This window comes from Symphalangus syndactylus, chromosome 20 (genome assembly GCF_028878055.3).
Source record: "Symphalangus syndactylus isolate Jambi chromosome 20, NHGRI_mSymSyn1-v2.1_pri, whole genome shotgun sequence".
NCBI classification, from domain to species: domain Eukaryota; kingdom Metazoa; phylum Chordata; class Mammalia; order Primates; family Hylobatidae; genus Symphalangus; species Symphalangus syndactylus.
In genome coordinates, this window is record NC_072442.2 from 49,503,753 (window position 1) to 49,518,449 (window position 14,697).

At 52.1% G+C, this 14,697-nt stretch overlaps 2 protein-coding genes across 6 annotated transcripts; both read right to left on the reverse strand.

Annotated features, from left to right (window-relative positions):
* Positions 1-1,314: 1,314 nt before the first annotated feature.
* On the reverse strand, positions 1,315-2,903 carry LOC129469931 (chorionic somatomammotropin hormone 2-like). 3 transcript variants are annotated; one of them, XM_055257159.2, is made up of 4 exons: positions 2,894-2,903; positions 2,126-2,241; positions 1,869-2,033; positions 1,315-1,616 (listed from the first exon to the last, which is right to left on the reverse strand). In XM_055257159.2, the coding sequence occupies exons 1-4, from the start codon at positions 2,901-2,903 to the stop codon at positions 1,419-1,421; spliced, it is 489 nt and encodes a 162-aa protein (XP_055113134.2). In that variant the 3' UTR covers positions 1,315-1,418. The 3 variants fall into 3 exon arrangements, with proteins under 3 accessions (XP_055113134.2, XP_055113135.2, XP_063485490.1); XM_055257160.2 differs by lacking the exon at positions 2,894-2,903 and adding an exon at positions 2,566-2,623 and having other exon boundaries at positions 2,126-2,172; XM_063629420.1 differs by lacking the exon at positions 2,894-2,903 and adding an exon at positions 2,468-2,620 and having other exon boundaries at positions 1,873-2,033; positions 2,126-2,245.
* A 7,137-nt stretch (positions 2,904-10,040) lies between these two features.
* On the reverse strand, positions 10,041-11,782 carry LOC129469930 (somatotropin-like). Of its 3 annotated transcripts, none has more exons than XM_055257157.2 (5): positions 11,629-11,782; positions 11,186-11,346; positions 10,855-10,929; positions 10,598-10,762; positions 10,041-10,344 (listed from the first exon to the last, which is right to left on the reverse strand). In XM_055257157.2, exons 1-5 carry the CDS (start codon positions 11,636-11,638, stop codon positions 10,147-10,149), a joined length of 609 nt encoding a protein of 202 aa, XP_055113132.2. In that variant the 5' UTR covers positions 11,639-11,782; the 3' UTR covers positions 10,041-10,146. The 3 variants fall into 3 exon arrangements, with proteins under 3 accessions (XP_055113132.2, XP_055113131.2, XP_055113133.2); XM_055257156.2 differs by having other exon boundaries at positions 10,855-10,974; XM_055257158.2 differs by lacking the exon at positions 11,186-11,346 and having other exon boundaries at positions 10,147-10,344; positions 10,855-10,970; positions 11,629-11,638.
* Between the last annotated feature and the right edge of the window lie 2,915 nt (positions 11,783-14,697).

The window sequence follows — 14,697 nt, forward strand, 5'->3', positions numbered from 1 at the left end:
CTGTCACGTGCATTCAACAAATACTTATTAAGATGGCTCACATTTCCTTTTAAAACACGCAAGCCAAGAGATAATTATAATTGTGCTCATCCCATGGACTTCTAAAGACTGAGATTTCTAAATGATTTTAAGGCCAAATGAAGGACGTTGCAGGAATGTTGATTCCAGCTTCGTGCAAAACAGTTGTCTGCAATGAGAGTGGTTTAATAGAATGAGGAGCCTCGTGCAAGTGATTCCCTTGGTTCTAGTGCTACACACTCGTAATTGGAATACTGACTGTAATGGACGACGTAGGATAAGATTCCCAATGTAGAAGAAACTAGACTGACGTATGAGGCCCTTCTAACTCCAAAATGCCATAATTTTAAAGCCCGATAGTGGAAGAATGGCATAAGATGCAGGAATGGCTTCTGAGCTGAGAAATGCAGCAGCTCCAGAATTCTGATTAGTTCAACTTTCAACCACTTCCCAAGTACTGAGTTATTAACTGTAAAATAGCCAAAAATGTACACAAGTGGGTCTTGTTATCAAGAAAATTCATGATAACACTAAGAATCAGAACTTCTAAAGAAGATTAATTAGGGGGTTGATTATTTGCATTGCAAAATAATTCCTGGCTTCATGAAATCATTTTTGGATACTAGACTTCCTGTGAGCATCTTAGTATCGATTTATAGGCCACCCGTCACTTAGCTAAGGTGTTTGGGAGAGTAAACTCTTAACTAACCACCGCTCTTTAGTGCTTATTTCGAAAAAATAAACATCTCAGATGTTTATTATCACTTCCCTTGCCCTAATTCAGATTCCAAATGCTCTGGTTCTGTATGTCTCAAACTCATTTCTGCATTGTTCTCATTTCCCAAGAGTAGTTGGGCTTAAGAAATATTCATCTTAAAATTCTTCTAAACACAAGTAATTCTATGCCATTGTTTCCTCACCTGTTGGGGAGTTTTTGCCTCTGTACTTAATAGCCCATCTTGTTTTCATTTCTTCCTGCTCCTGGGGAGCTAGGTTTGATGTTGCTGGTGATGGTGGGGGAGGAAGAAATGCCTTCAAGTCATCTCTGGGATGACCAATGAGCTATGACCAGCAAGCTGGGACCACTGACCTGGTGGAATGGCCTTAGTGAGTAATAGACAGCAGTGATGTGTCAGCCTTTTTCTGGCCCAGGAACAGCCAAACCTCTTATATTTCAGTGGCCTAGATCCCAATAGACCTTGAAGGCCCTCTAGGTCGTCTTCCCACCTACCCCTTGCTCCATATCACCCCCCTCCACCCCATAATATTATAGGAGGACATCAAGTCAGACAAAAGGATACAACTTTATTTTATTAGGACAAGGCTGGTGGGCACTGGAGTGGCACCTTCCGGGGCCAGGAGAGGCACTGGGGAGGGGTCACAGGATGCCACGCAGGCACCTAGAAGCCACAGCTGCCCTCCACAAAGCGGCACTGCACCATGCGCAGGAATGTCTCGACCTTGTCCATGTCCTTCCTGAAGCAGTGGCGCAGCCTGTAGTTCTTGAGCAGTGTGTCATGGTTGTGCGAGTTTGTGTCAAACTTGCTGTAGGTCTGCTTGAGGATCTGCCGAGTCTGGAGGCTGCCATCTTCCAGCCTCTGCAAAGTGAAGGAAGAGAAGGAGAGGCCAAGCGCTTGGGCACTGTTCCCTCCCTCTCATTCATCCATTTTCCTCCCTCCCCTTCAGGGTGTAGAGAAAGGCCTGTAGGATTCACCAGGGGAAATGAAGAATAAGGGTGAGTTCTCTTGGGTCAGAGCCTGACTGCTAGAAAGGGGGCAGCAGTGTTTCTCTCCCCCAGCCCTCCAAGCCAGTGGGGCTCCAGGACTGGGGACCCCTGGCGCCACCCTCACCCCCATCAGCCTTTGGATGCCTTCCTCTAGGTCCTTTAGGAGGTCATAGTCATCGCTGTCCGAGGTGTCATACACCAGGCTGTTGGTGAAGATACTCCTGAAGAACAGCATGGGCTCCAGCCACGACTCCATGAGCCGCAGGGAGATGCGGAGCAGCTCTAAGTTCTGCAGGGGAAGGACCGGCAGTGGCTGTGCTGCCCGGGGGCTCTGACCACAGGTCTCCCCCATCCCCGCCTGGGGAGAAGGCATCCACTCACAGATTTCTGTTGCGTTTCCTCCATGTTGGAGGGTGTCGGAATAGAGTCTGAGAAGCAGAAGGAAGTCTGCGCGTTGTGCAGGAATGAATACTTCTGGTCCTTTGGGATATAGGCTTCTTCCTAGGAGAAGGACCCCCTCCAAGAAGAAAGCTGCTTTCTATGCTGGAGACCAGCTCTCATTGTTACTTTTCTGGGAACCTGGCTCAGCCTATGCTCATCTGCCTGCATTTTCGCTCCAGAAAACAACCCTGAGCTCCTTAGTCTCCTCCCATTACTTCCCCAGTGGGGGAAAGTCACCCCTTCTTGCCACCCCTGACCTGCACCCATTCCCCAAGAGCTTACAAACTCCTGGTAGGTGTCAATGGCCAGCTGGTGCATGCGATGGGCTTGGAACATAGCCTCTTCAAAAAGCCTGGCTAAGGGAACGGTTTGGACGGCACCAGCCTGGTGAAGCCAGGGCAGGCAGAGCAGGGCAAAAGCCAGGAGCAGGGACATCTGGGAGCCTGGGGAGAAACCGGAGGGCAAAGGAGGGAGCCGGAGAGCAGGAGGCCAGCACTCTCCCTGTTCCAGGAGCTGCTTGTTTTTTTCTCTCTCTCCGTCCCTCCAGGGACCAGGAACATTCAGAGATTGGCCAAATATCTGGGCTTCGATGGCGATATTCACATTCAGAAGTCCCAAACCTGAGGGTTAGTGCCCCCGTCCCATCCACAGGGTGCCGCCTCTCCCCTTGGGACACACTGTGCCCAAAGTGATTTTGGGGGTGCTTACCTGCAGCCATTGCAGCTAGGTGAGCTGTCCACAGGACCCTGAGTGGTTTGGGGAGTTGGGCCTTGGGATCCTGGAGCTGGTCTCTTGTGGGCCCTTTTTATGCCCTGGCCCCTTCTCTCTCGCTGCTTCTCCCCACCTGTTTCTCTGCATGTTTAGGCCTGGGGCCACTGACGGGCTTGTGCTAATGGATAATTTAGAAGCTCCTCCCACACATGCTGGGATCATGCTCCCCGGCTCGTCATCTTTCCCTTCCCACCGTGAGCAGCGTTGTGAGGGTTGTGCACAGAGTGTCAGCCAGAGACAGCACCGAACTTGTCCGCTCTTTAAGGGTCAGGTGGGTGCCCTCTGGCAGCACGCCATGGTGGCCAACCTGAACGCGGGGAGGGATGTCAGGATAGCCAGTCCTTGAGACCCCTCCCTCTCATTCATCCATTTTCCTCCCTCCCCTTCAGGGTGTAGAGAAAGGCCTGTAGGATTCGCCAGGGGAAATGAAGAATAAGGGTGAGTTCTCTTGGGTCAGAGCCTGACTGCTAGAAAGGGGGCAGCAGTGTTTCTCTCCCCCAGCCCTCCAAGCCAGTGGGGCTCCAGGACTGGGGACCCCTGGCGCCACCCTCACCCCCATCAGCCTTTGGATGCCTTCCTCTAGGTCCTTTAGGAGGTCATAGTCATCGCTGTCCGAGATGTCATACACCAGGCTGTTGGTGTATGACAGCAACAGAGGAGAGGTGTCTCCTCTCACCTCTCCACTTCTGTTGACCCCAGAGTTATAGTGACTCAGAGAACTCTAGGGACCCCTGGGGAAACACCTTTATAAGGGGTTACCATCCAACCATGGACAAGAGGGAAGAACTGAGGCACGCAGGTGTGGGTAGAAGTTGGTGATCCTTTTCTCTAGTCTAGATCTTCCCTTGAGCAATGGAGACCATGTCTATCATTCATTGCTAGTAAAAAATCAATCCCACTCTCTATCCTGTTCCTTTCCTCCTCCCCGCATGTTTAACCTCAGCCCGCCAGACAGAATGTGTGTGTTGGGAAAAGGGGCCAAGCACAGCCGATAGATTGTGGGGGTTCTGAGCACCATTCACTCCTGAATTCCACTTTTGCTGACCACTCCTGGGCCCACCTGAGGCAGCTGGGTGCAGTGCTAACACTGACCACTAGAGGGAACCAATCCAACACTTTGATCTCTCCTTTTCCTGAGCTTTGGGGGGCAGGCGAGGGGCGGGGGGTGGCTCCCCCAGGTCCCTGGGGACAAAGAACCCAGACTCAAGGTATTGTCCCAGCTCCCTGGACCTGCAGCAGAGATACAAACCAAGAAACCGAAATCCCGGGAACAGACACGGACCACAAGGGCTTCCACCCATAGCCCTGAAACCATCAGAGAATCTCAAAGTTAAAAGAGCTCTTGAAGATTTGAGTCTCTTCCCCAGCTTTGGAACTGAGAACACATCACGCCGACAGATGCCCTATCCAGCCATGGAAGCCCGTCCTCTTTTTTCTTCTCCTGCTTTCCAGACCTGTGTAGAGCTTATCCAGTTGCCAAGGGCCTGCCTGTGCATTCTCACGTCTGACCTGCCACTTACGTGTCTTGTGGAGGAGGTGTGGTTATTATCTCATTTCACACATCAGGAGACTGAGGCTCAGAGAGACTGACTGCATGAGCTACCTCAGCCAGGGCAGCAGATCTCCACAACTTTGCTCTTCCCACGTTGCATCATTTAAAGTCCTTTCTCCAGGCCGGGCACGGTGGCTCATGCCTGTAATCCCAGCACTTTGGGAGGCTGAGGAGGGTGGATCACTTGAGGTCAGGAGTTCAAGGTCAGACTAGCCAACATGGCAAAACTCCATCTCTATTAAAAATACAAAAGTAGCTGGGTGTGGTGGCACAAGCCTCTAATCCCAGTTACTCGGGAGGGTGAGGAGGTAGAATCGCTTGAACCCAGGACGCAGAGGTTGCTGTGAACCTAGATCGTGCCACGCCACTGCACTCCAGCCTGGGCGACAGAGTGAGACTCCATTTCAACAACAACAACAACAACAACAATAACAACAAAAGTCCTTTCTCCAGAGCAGGTGGTGTGGTGCTACTCAGTTATTTGGTTATTTTAGATTCTTTCTTTCCTTTTCTCTTTCTTTCTTTCCTTTTCTCTTTCTTTCTTTCTTTTTCTCTTTCTTTCTTTCTTTCTTTCCTTTTTCTTTCTTTTTTTCTGCCTGCCTGCCTGCCTTCCTTCCTTCCTTCCTTCCTTCCTTCCTTCCTTCCTTCCTTCCTTCCTTCCTTGTTTTTGATGGAGTCTCATTCTGTCGCCCAGGTTGGAGTGCAGTGGCATGATGTTGCCTCACTGCAACCTCCACCTCCTGGGTTCAAGTGATTCTCCCCCCTCAGCCTCCCAAGTAGCTGGGATTACAGGCGCCCACCACTATGCCGGGCTGAGTTTTGTACTTTTTTTTAGTAGAGCCTGGGTTTCACTATGTTGGCCAGGATGGTCTCGAATTCTTGACTTTAGGTGATCCACCCTCCCTGGCCTCCCAAAGTACTGCGATTACTGACGTGAGCCACTGCTCTCAACCCAGTTATTTCAGCTTCTAAATCTCTCTGAGTGCAGGGATCCTGCCCCCAACACAAGGGACCCTTTGCCTCATTTTGTCTCTCCATAAGGGCCAGATTGTTCTTTCTCAATTCCCAGATGAGAATGGCCCAGTGGCATGGGGTGCCTTGTGGAAACCTCATAGCAGGACAAGGCAAGGGCAGAGAAGGCAAGACTGAGCCTCCTGTCTCCTGGGTTGGGGCTACTTCCCCAGGGTTGGGGCTATTTCCATATCTGGAGGTCACAAGCATCAGACGCCCCCAGAGATGAGAGCAGGAACGAACACCCTCTCTGGCACTGAAATCTTTCCCCACCCTGAGTTAGGAGCATCTAGCACCTGACGCTGTAGAAACACAAGCAAGCAAACAAGCAAACGCTTCTAGAAGTGGTTGGCTGTGGTGTTGGCAACCAACATTGAAAACCCACGCCCCTGTGGCCTAGGATGTGAATGCTGGGGCCCTGCCATCTCCCCCCTTTCAGAGCAGAAGACAGAGCTCCTTTTTGTGCCATCATTCCTGAAACATTACCAGACCAGCACCCCAGACTCATCATCTGCTGGGAGGTCACTGTGCTGTGGGCTGTTCTCCAGGCAGGCCTTTGTGAAGATCCAAAAGGATGTCATGAATGATACTAGATCTGAGAAATATAGGGCCAAGGCAGGGTGGAGACACCACTTTCCGCTGCTCCTTCCAGCACCAGCAAAGAAGAGGAACCAGGTGGGAATGGAAGAGGGTACCTGAGCTCCACGTAGCTTTCTGCTTCCCCCACCATCCTTCTTCCAGTGTCAGCTGGGACAGGCAGCCCCCATGACATGGCCTTTTAGCCAGTGCTGGGGACTTAGATGTGGATTTTCGGCCAGTCCTAAGGGAAGCCTCCCTTAGGAAGGAGGGTGGCAGGGGCTCTAGCTGGGCACCAGTACATAACTCCGTGTGTGGGCACAGGGGTGGCCAGGCTTCCCAGACAGATTACTGCCAGGAGCACAAGGGACCAGCCAGGGCAGGAGAGTGTCTCCTCTCACCTCTCCACTTCTGTTGACCCCAGAGTTATAGTGACTCAGAGAACTCTAGGGACCCCTGGGGAAACACCTTTATAAGGGGTTACCATGGCAACCATGGACAAGAGGGAAGAACTGAGGCACGCAGGTGTAGGTAGAAGTTGGTGATCCTTTTCTCTAGTCTAGATCTTCCCTTGAGCAATGGAGACCATGTCTATCATTCATTGCTAGTAAAAAATCAACTTTGAATTAGACTTGGGATTCTCCTGACAGTACTGGGAAGTCGCCTACTGTTGGGGCATCACTTGAGGCCAGATCCCTGGCTCCTGCAGGCTGAGAGACTACCCAGCAAGAGCCTTCACATGGCCAGTGGGGAGAGGCTGGGCTTTTTTTTTTTTTTTTTTTTTTCAGACGGAGTCTCGCTCTGTCACCCAGGCTGGAGTGCAGTGGCGCAATCTCGGCTCACTGCAAGCTCCGCCTCCCGGGTTCACGCCATTCTCCTGCCTCAGCCTCTCTGAGTAGCTGGGACTACAGGCGCCCGCCACCACGCCCGGCTAATTTTTTTTGTATTTTTAGTAGAGGCGGGGTTTCACCGTGGTCTCGATCTCCTGACCTCGTGATCCGGCCGCCTCGGCCTCTCAAAGTGCTGGGATTACAAGCGTGAGCCACCGCGCCCGGCCTGAGGCTGGGCTTTGTACCTCTAGCGTCAGCCTCAAAAGGCTCAGGATAGGTTGGGTGCGTTGGCTCACGCCTGTAATCCCACCACTTTGGGAGGCCAAGGTGGGCGGATCATTAGGTCAGGAGTTTAAGACCAAACTGGCCAAGATGGTGAAATCCCGTCTCTACCAAAAATACAAAAATTAGCCAAGCATGCTGGTAGGCGCCTGTAATCCCAGCTACTCAGGAGGCTGTGGCAGGGAATTGCTTGAACCTGGCAGGTGGAGGTTGTAGCGAACTGAGATGGCGGCACTGCACTCCAGCCTGGGTGACAGAGTGAGATTCTGTATCAAGAGAAAAAAAAAAAAGCTGATGATAATCTCACAATCATCTTGCTTCTTTTAAGGAACCTCCCTTTATGATTTAGGATCCATGGTTTTCTCTGTGTGTTTGGAAGCCCTTCCTATGTCCAACCTCGACTAACTCTAGGGTTCAGTGTGCCTGCTGTGGAAAGTCACAGATCTGCTGTTGATCCTAAAGTGGTGTCTTTCAGGCTTTGCGATCTCCTGTTAGGTTCAAGACTGTGGGGTTGAGGACAATCACATTTTTCGAAGCCATTCTCACCGGTCTTAGGGATCGCCTCCGAGGGACTGGTGGGTGCTCCTTCCACTCCCACTTTGGTGATTTGAGGCGCACACTTCTCACCTGCAGCTCTGTTCTTTCTTCCTTGAGATCAGAGGCTGGTTATCGTACTGGGACATACTCTACCTCTATTGGCTTCTAATGTCCTTTCTATGAGTTTGCTACCAAGTCAATTACTCGGCTCATTGGATTAAGGTCTTCAGAGAATATTATATGGGATTCCCAAGGGCTGTCCTAGGGGAGGTGAGGAAGATGATCAATGCTTCTGCGTGTCCACCATGTGCTTGGCACTCTACTGACCATAGGGATGTGAGTGAGGATACTGAGGTCCAAAGAGATAAGGTGGCTTGCCTGGAGCTCTCCCATTTCCTAAGTGATGGCTTCCAAGGCCCCCGGGCTTTCCTTCCATGCCAAGCTCTTTAGAAACCTCATCTAGTAAAGATGGTGGCACTACTAGGCATGGACAGAACTTGCCTCAGTGCAAAGCTAGCAGGACAGGGGTCAAGTCCCTGCACAGAGGATGTTCAGTGAACATGGGGGGAATTGAACACAAGGAACTTCAGCTGCAGAATGAGGTGTCCGTAGGCATTAAGGAAAGTGGTAGAAAACAAGCACCCAGCATAGCTTGGGTTAGTGAACTGAGGCACTTCATGCTGCATATTTGTATTGCATGTTTCAGTGTACATCGTGTTTCACTTCCTGTATCTCGTTGGACCCTTCAGTTTGCCACATGGTATGTCCAGGGGGTTCAGGCATGGCGGAAGGGCCTCGGAAGGCTTGGGGAGGAGAGGGGCAGGCACTGCTGTGTATATCGATGGGGGGATTGTTTGCACTGGTTGATGATCTCTGAACAATCAAGAAGTACACAACGATCTACCTAACTGGACGTGCTAAGTAATTTCACTTTGGGGATTATTCTCCAGGGAGACAATCCATTGATAGAGAAGTGAAAAGCATCGAGATGTGTCTAGTAGTTGTAGGAAGTCTGGGGTGCTTTCCTGATGGGGTGCCCTCAGCTGGAAATAGTCTCTCCTTCCTTTGACCTGTCCTGTGGCTATTTGCAGACATTTTATTCCTCTTACCAGACTGTAAGCTCTTTGGGGCTGGATTTCTTTTCTTTTTTTTTTTTTTTTTGAGACTGAGTCTTGCTCTGTCACCCAGGCTGGAGTGCAGTGGCGTGATGTCGGGTGACTGCAAGCTCTGTGCCCCCGGGTTCATGACATTCTCCTGCCTTAGCCTCCCGAGTAGCTAGGAGTACAGGCGCCTGCCACCATGCCCAGTTAATTTTTTTGTATTTTTAGAGATGGGGTTTCACCGTGCTAGCCAGGATGGTCTCAAACTCCTGACCTTGTGATCCACCAGCCTCGACCTCCCAAAGTGCTGGGATTACAGGCGTGAGCCACCGCGCCTGGCCTGAGGCTGGATTTCTGCCTTTCGTCTATTCATTCATTCACTCATTCTTCTGTTCGTGCATTCACCAATTCCACAAGTAGTTGTTGCCTATAACATGTGCCAGAGATTGTACCAGGCAGATGGGCATATCTAGATAAACAAAAGACACGATCCTTTCTCTTCTGGAGCTAACAATTTACTGAGGGCAAAGATAATAGCAAACAAGTAAATATATAACAGTAAAATAGAAATACGAATTGGAAACATTCCCATGAAGAAAATAGCTAAGATACAGAGGGAGAGAATAAGCCAGAAGGTGATGAGATGAGGCAGCTGACACAGCCCCAGGCCCAGGAATTCAACAAGCATCTACTGAGTGGACCCAACGCATGAGAGGACAGTGCCAAGCAAACAACTCAAATGTCCAACCGGCTGGGCATGGCCAGGTAGCCCATGATGTGTCTGGACGTCCTCCTGCTGGTATAATTATTTTAAAATCACAAGACAGGGAAGGGCCCAGTGGCTCCTACCTGTAATCCCAGCAATTTGGGAGGCCAAGGCGGGAGGATTACCTGAGATCAGGAGATGGAGACCAGACTGGCCAATATGGTGAAACCCCGTCTCTACCAAAAATACAAAAATTAGCTGAGCCTGGTCGTGCATGGCTGGAATCCCAACTATTCGGGAGACTGAGGCAGGAGAATCGCTTGAACCCAGGAGACGGAGGTTGTAGTGAGCCACGATCGTGCCGCTGCGCTCCAGCCTGGTTCCCAATAGACCCCTCAGGCCCTACAGGTCGTCTTCCCAACCTGCCCCTTACTCCATACCACCCCCCTCCACTCCATAATATTATAGAAGGACACCTAGTCAGACAAAATGATGCAACTTAATTTTATTAGGACAAGGCTGGTGGGCACTGGAGTGGCACCTTCCAGAACCAGAAGAGGCACTGGGGAGGGGTCACAGGGATGCCACCCGGGCAGTTAGAAGCCACAGCTGCCCTCCACAGAGCGGCACCGCACGGTGCGCAGGAATGTGTCGACCTTGTCCATGTCCTTCCTGAAGCAGTAGAGCAGCCCGTAGTTCTTGAGCAGTGCGTCATCGTTGTGCGAGTTTGTGTCAAACTTGCTGTAGGTCTGCTTGAAGATCTGCCCAGTCCGGGGGCTGCCATCTTCCAGCCTCTGCAAAGTGAAGGAAGAGAAGGAGAGGCCAAGTGCTTGGGCACTGTTCCCTCCCTCTCTCATTCATTCATTTTCCTCCCTCCCCTCCAGGCTGTAGAGAAAGGCCTGTAGGATTCACCAGGGGAAATGAAGAATAAGATGAGTTCTCTTGGGTCAGATCCTGACTACTAAAATGAGGGCAGCAGTGATTCTCTCCCCGGTCCCTGGAAGCCAGTGGGGCCCCAGGATTGGGGACCCCTGGCGCCACCCTCACCCCCATCAGCGTTTGGATGCCTTCCTCTAGGTCCTTTAGGTGGTGGTAGACGTTGCTGTCCGAGGCGCCATACACCAGGCTGTTGGCGAAGACGCTCCTGAGGAACCACACGGGCTCCAGCCACGACTGGATGAGCAGCAGGGAGATGCGGAGCAGCTCTAGGTTCTGCAGGGGAAGGACTCGCAGTGGCTGTGCTGCCCGGGGGCTCTGACCACAGGTCTCCCCCATCCCCACCTGGGGAGAAGGCATCCACTCACGGATTTCTGCTGCGTTTTCACCCTGGTGGAAGGTGTCGGAATAGACTCTGAGAAGCAGAGGGAGGTCTGGGGGTTCTGCAGGAATGAATACTTCTGCTCCTTCAGGATATAGGCTTCTTCCTAGGAGAAGGACCGCCCACCAAGGTCTACGCTGGAGACCAGCTCCCATTGTTACTTTTCTGGGAACCTCACTCAGCGTATGCTCATCTGCCTGCATTTTCACTTCAGAAAACAACCCTGAGCTCCTTAGTCTCCTCCCATTACTTCCCCAGCGGGGGAAAGTCACCCTTTCCTGCCACCTCTGAAGCGTACCCATTCCCCAAGAGCTTACAAACTCCTGGTAGGTGTCAAATGCCAGCTGGTCCAGGCGATGGGCGCGGAGCATAGCATTGTCAAAAAGCCTGGATAAGGGAATGGTTGGGAAGGCACTGCCCTCTTGAAGCCAGGTCAGGCAGAGCAGGGCAAATGCCAGGAGCAGGGACATCCGGGAGCCTGGGGAGAAACCGGAGGGCAACAGAGGGAGCTGGAGAGCAAGATGCCAGCACTCTCCCTGCTCTAGGAGCTGTTTTTTTTTTTTTTTTTTTCTCCCTCTCTCTCTCTCTACCTCCCTCCAGGGACCAGAAACATTCAGAGATTGGCCAAATACTGGGCTTAGATGGAGATACTAACATTCAGACGCCCCAAACCTGAGGTTTAGTGTGCCCGTCCCATCTACAGGGCGCCGCCTCTCTCCTCTGGAAGCATTGTGCCCAAAGGGATTTTAGGGGCGCTTACCTGCAGCCATTGCAGTTAGGTGAGCTGTCCACAGGACCCTGAGTGGTTTGGGGAGTTGGGCCTTGGGATTCTGGAGCTGGTCTCTTCTGGGCCCTTTTTATGCCCTGGCCCCTTCTCTCTCGCTGCTTCTCCCCACCTGTTTCTCTGCACGTTTAGGGCTGGGGCCACTGATGGGCTTGTGCTAATGGATAATTTAGAAGCTCCTCCCACACATGCTGGGATCATGCCCCCTGGCTTGTCACCTTTCCCTTCCCACCGTCACCAGCGTTGTGAGGGTTGTGCACAGAATGTCAGCAGAGATACCACCCAACTTGTCCTCTCTGGGGCAGGTGGGTGCCCTCTGGCAGCAGGCCATGGTGGCCAACCTGAACGCGGAGAAGGATGTCAGGATAGCCAGTCCTTGAGAACCCTACTGACCCCATCCCACTCTTTATCCTATCCGTTTTCTCCTCCCCGCATGTTTCCCCTCCACCCACCAGGCAGAATGTGTGTGTTGGGAAAAGGGGCCAAGCACAGCCAATAGATTGTGGGGGTTCTGGGCATGATTCAGTGCTGAATTCCACTTTTGCTGATTCCTCCTGGGCCCGCCTGAAACAGGCCCGCCTGGATGCATTGCCAATACTGACCACTAGAGGGAACAAACTCCACACTTTGCTCTCCCCTTTCCCTGAGCCTTGGGGCGGGGGCGGGGGCGGGGGCGGGGGCTGGTGCGGGGCGGGGGCGGTGCGGGGCGGGGTGGGGAGGCTCCCCCAGGTCCCTGCGGACTAAGAACCCAGACTCAAGGTATTGCCCTAGATCCTTGGACCTGTAGCAGAGATACAAACCAAGAAACAGAAATCCCGGGAACAGACACGGACCACAAGGGCTTCCACCCATAGCCCTGAAACCGTCAGAGAATCTCAAAGTTAGAAGAGCTCTTGAAGATTTGAGTCTCTTGCCCAGCTTTGGAACTCAGAACACATCACGCGGACAGATGCCCTATCCAGCCATGGAAGCCCGTCCTCTTTTGTCTCCTCCTCCTTTCCAGACCTGCGTAGAGCTTATCCAGTTGCCAAGGGCCTGCCTGTGCATTCTCACGTCTGACCTGCCACTTGTCTTGTGTAGGAGGTGTGCATATCATCCCATTTCACAGATCAGGAGACTGAGGCTCAGAGAGACTGACTGCATGAGCTACCTCAGCCAGGGCAGCAGATCTCCACCACCTTGCTCTTCCCACATTGCGTCATTCAAAGTCCTTTCTCCAGGCCGGGCACGGTGGCTCATGCCTGTAATCCCAGCACCTTGGGAGGCTGAGGTGGGTGGATCACTTAAGGTCAGGAGTGCAAGACCAGGCTAGCCCACATGGCAAAACTCCATCTCTCCTAAAAATACAAAAATTAGCTGGGCATGGTGGCACGAGCCCGTAATCCCAGCTACTTGGGAGGCTGAGGCAGGAGAATCACTTGAACCCAGGAGGCAGAGGTTGCTGTGAGTCAAGAAGGGGCCACTGCACTCCAGCCTGGATGACAGAGCAAGTGTACATCTCAAAAAAAAAAAAAAAAAAAAAAAAATCCTTTCTCCAGAGCAGGTAGTGTGGTGCTACTCAGTTATTTAGTTATTTTAGCTTCTTTTTTTATTTTTTATTTTTGAGATGGAGTCTCATTCTGTCACCAAGGCTGGAGTGCAGTGGCATGATCTTGCCTCACAGCAACCTCCACCTCCTGGGTTCAAGTGATTCTCCCGCCTCAGCCTCCCCAGTAGCTGGGATTACAGGCACCCGCCACTGTGCTGGGCTAAGTTTTGTACTTTTTTTTAGTAGAGACGGGCTTTCACTATGTTGGCCAGGCTGGTCTCAAATTCTTGACTTTAGGTGATCCACCCTCCCTGGCCTCCCAAAATACTGAGATTACTGGCGTGAGCCACCGCTCCCAACCCAGTTATTGCAGCTTCTAAATGTGTCTGAGTGCAGGGATGCTGCCCCCAACACAAGGGGCCCTTTGCCTCATTTTGTCTCTCCATAAGGGGCAGATTGTTCTTTCTCAATTCCCAGGTGAGAATGGCCCAGTGGCATGGGGTGCCTTGTGGAAAACTCATAGCAGGACAAGGTGAAGGCAGAGAAGGCCAGGACTGAGCCTCCTGTCTCCTGGTGCCCAGGGTTGGGGCTATTTCCATACCGTCTGGAGGTCACAAGCATCAGATGCCCCCAGAGATGAGAGCAGGAAAGAACACACTCTCTGGCACTGAAATCATCCCCCCTGAGTTTATGAGCATCTAGCACTGGACGCTGTAGAAACTCAAGCAAGCAAACAAGCAAACGCTTCTAGAAGTGGTTGGCTGTGGTGTTGGCAACCAACATTGAAAACCCACACCCCTGTGGCCTAGGATGTGAATGCTGGGGCCCTGCCATCTCCCCCCTTTCAGAGCTGAAGACAGAGCTCCTTTTTCTCCTGTCATTCCTGAAGCATTACCGGACCAGCACCCCAGACTCATCATCTGCTGGGAGGTCACTGTGCTGTGGGCTGTTCTCCAGGCAGGCCTGTGAGAGGATCCAAGAGGGGTGTCATCAATGATACCAACTCTGAGAAATATGGGGCCAAGAGAGGGTGGAGTCACCACTTTCCGCTGCTCCTTCCAGCACCAGCAAAGGGGAGGAGCCAGGTGGGAATGGAAGGAGGTACCTGAGCTCCATGTAGCTTTCTGCCTCCCCCACCATCCCTCCTCCAATGTCAGCTGGGACAGGCAGCCCCCATGACAGGGCCTTTTAGCCAGTTCTGGGGACTTAGATGTGGATTTTCGGCCATGGAAGAAGTCTCCAGCCTCCCTTAGGAAAGAGGGTGGCTGGGGCCCTATTTGGGCACCACTGCATAACTCTGCAGGTGGGCACAGGTGTGGCGAGGCTCCCCAGACAGGTTATTGCCAGGAACACGTGGGAGCAGCCAGGGCAGGGGAGTGTCTCCTCTCACCTTTCCAATTCTGTGGACCCCAGAAGTATGGTGACTCAGAGGACTCTAGGGACCCCTGGGGAAACACCTTTATAAGGGGTTACCATGGCAACCATGGACCAGAGGGAAGAACTGAGGCCCACAGGTG

Coding starts and splice junctions, on each gene's coding strand:
- LOC129469931 (XM_063629420.1), bottom strand. CDS start 2,620: ATGTCCCTGCTCCTGGCTTTTGCCCTGCTCTGCCTGCCCTGGCTTCAC. Junction 2,246..2,467: donor TTGACACCTACCAGGAGTTT/GTAAGCTCTTGG, acceptor TCCTTCTCCTAG/GAAGAAGCCTATATCCCAAA. Junction 1,617..1,872: donor GAAGGCATCCAAAGGCTGAT/GGGGGTGAGGGT, acceptor TTCACTTTGCAG/AGGCTGGAAGATGGCAGCCT.
- LOC129469930 (XM_055257156.2), bottom strand. Junction 10,763..10,854: donor TGAAAACGCAGCAGAAATCC/GTGAGTGGATGC, acceptor CTTCCCCTGCAG/AACCTAGAGCTGCTCCGCAT. Junction 10,345..10,597: donor GCATCCAAACGCTGATGGGG/GTGAGGGTGGCG, acceptor TTCACTTTGCAG/AGGCTGGAAGATGGCAGCCC.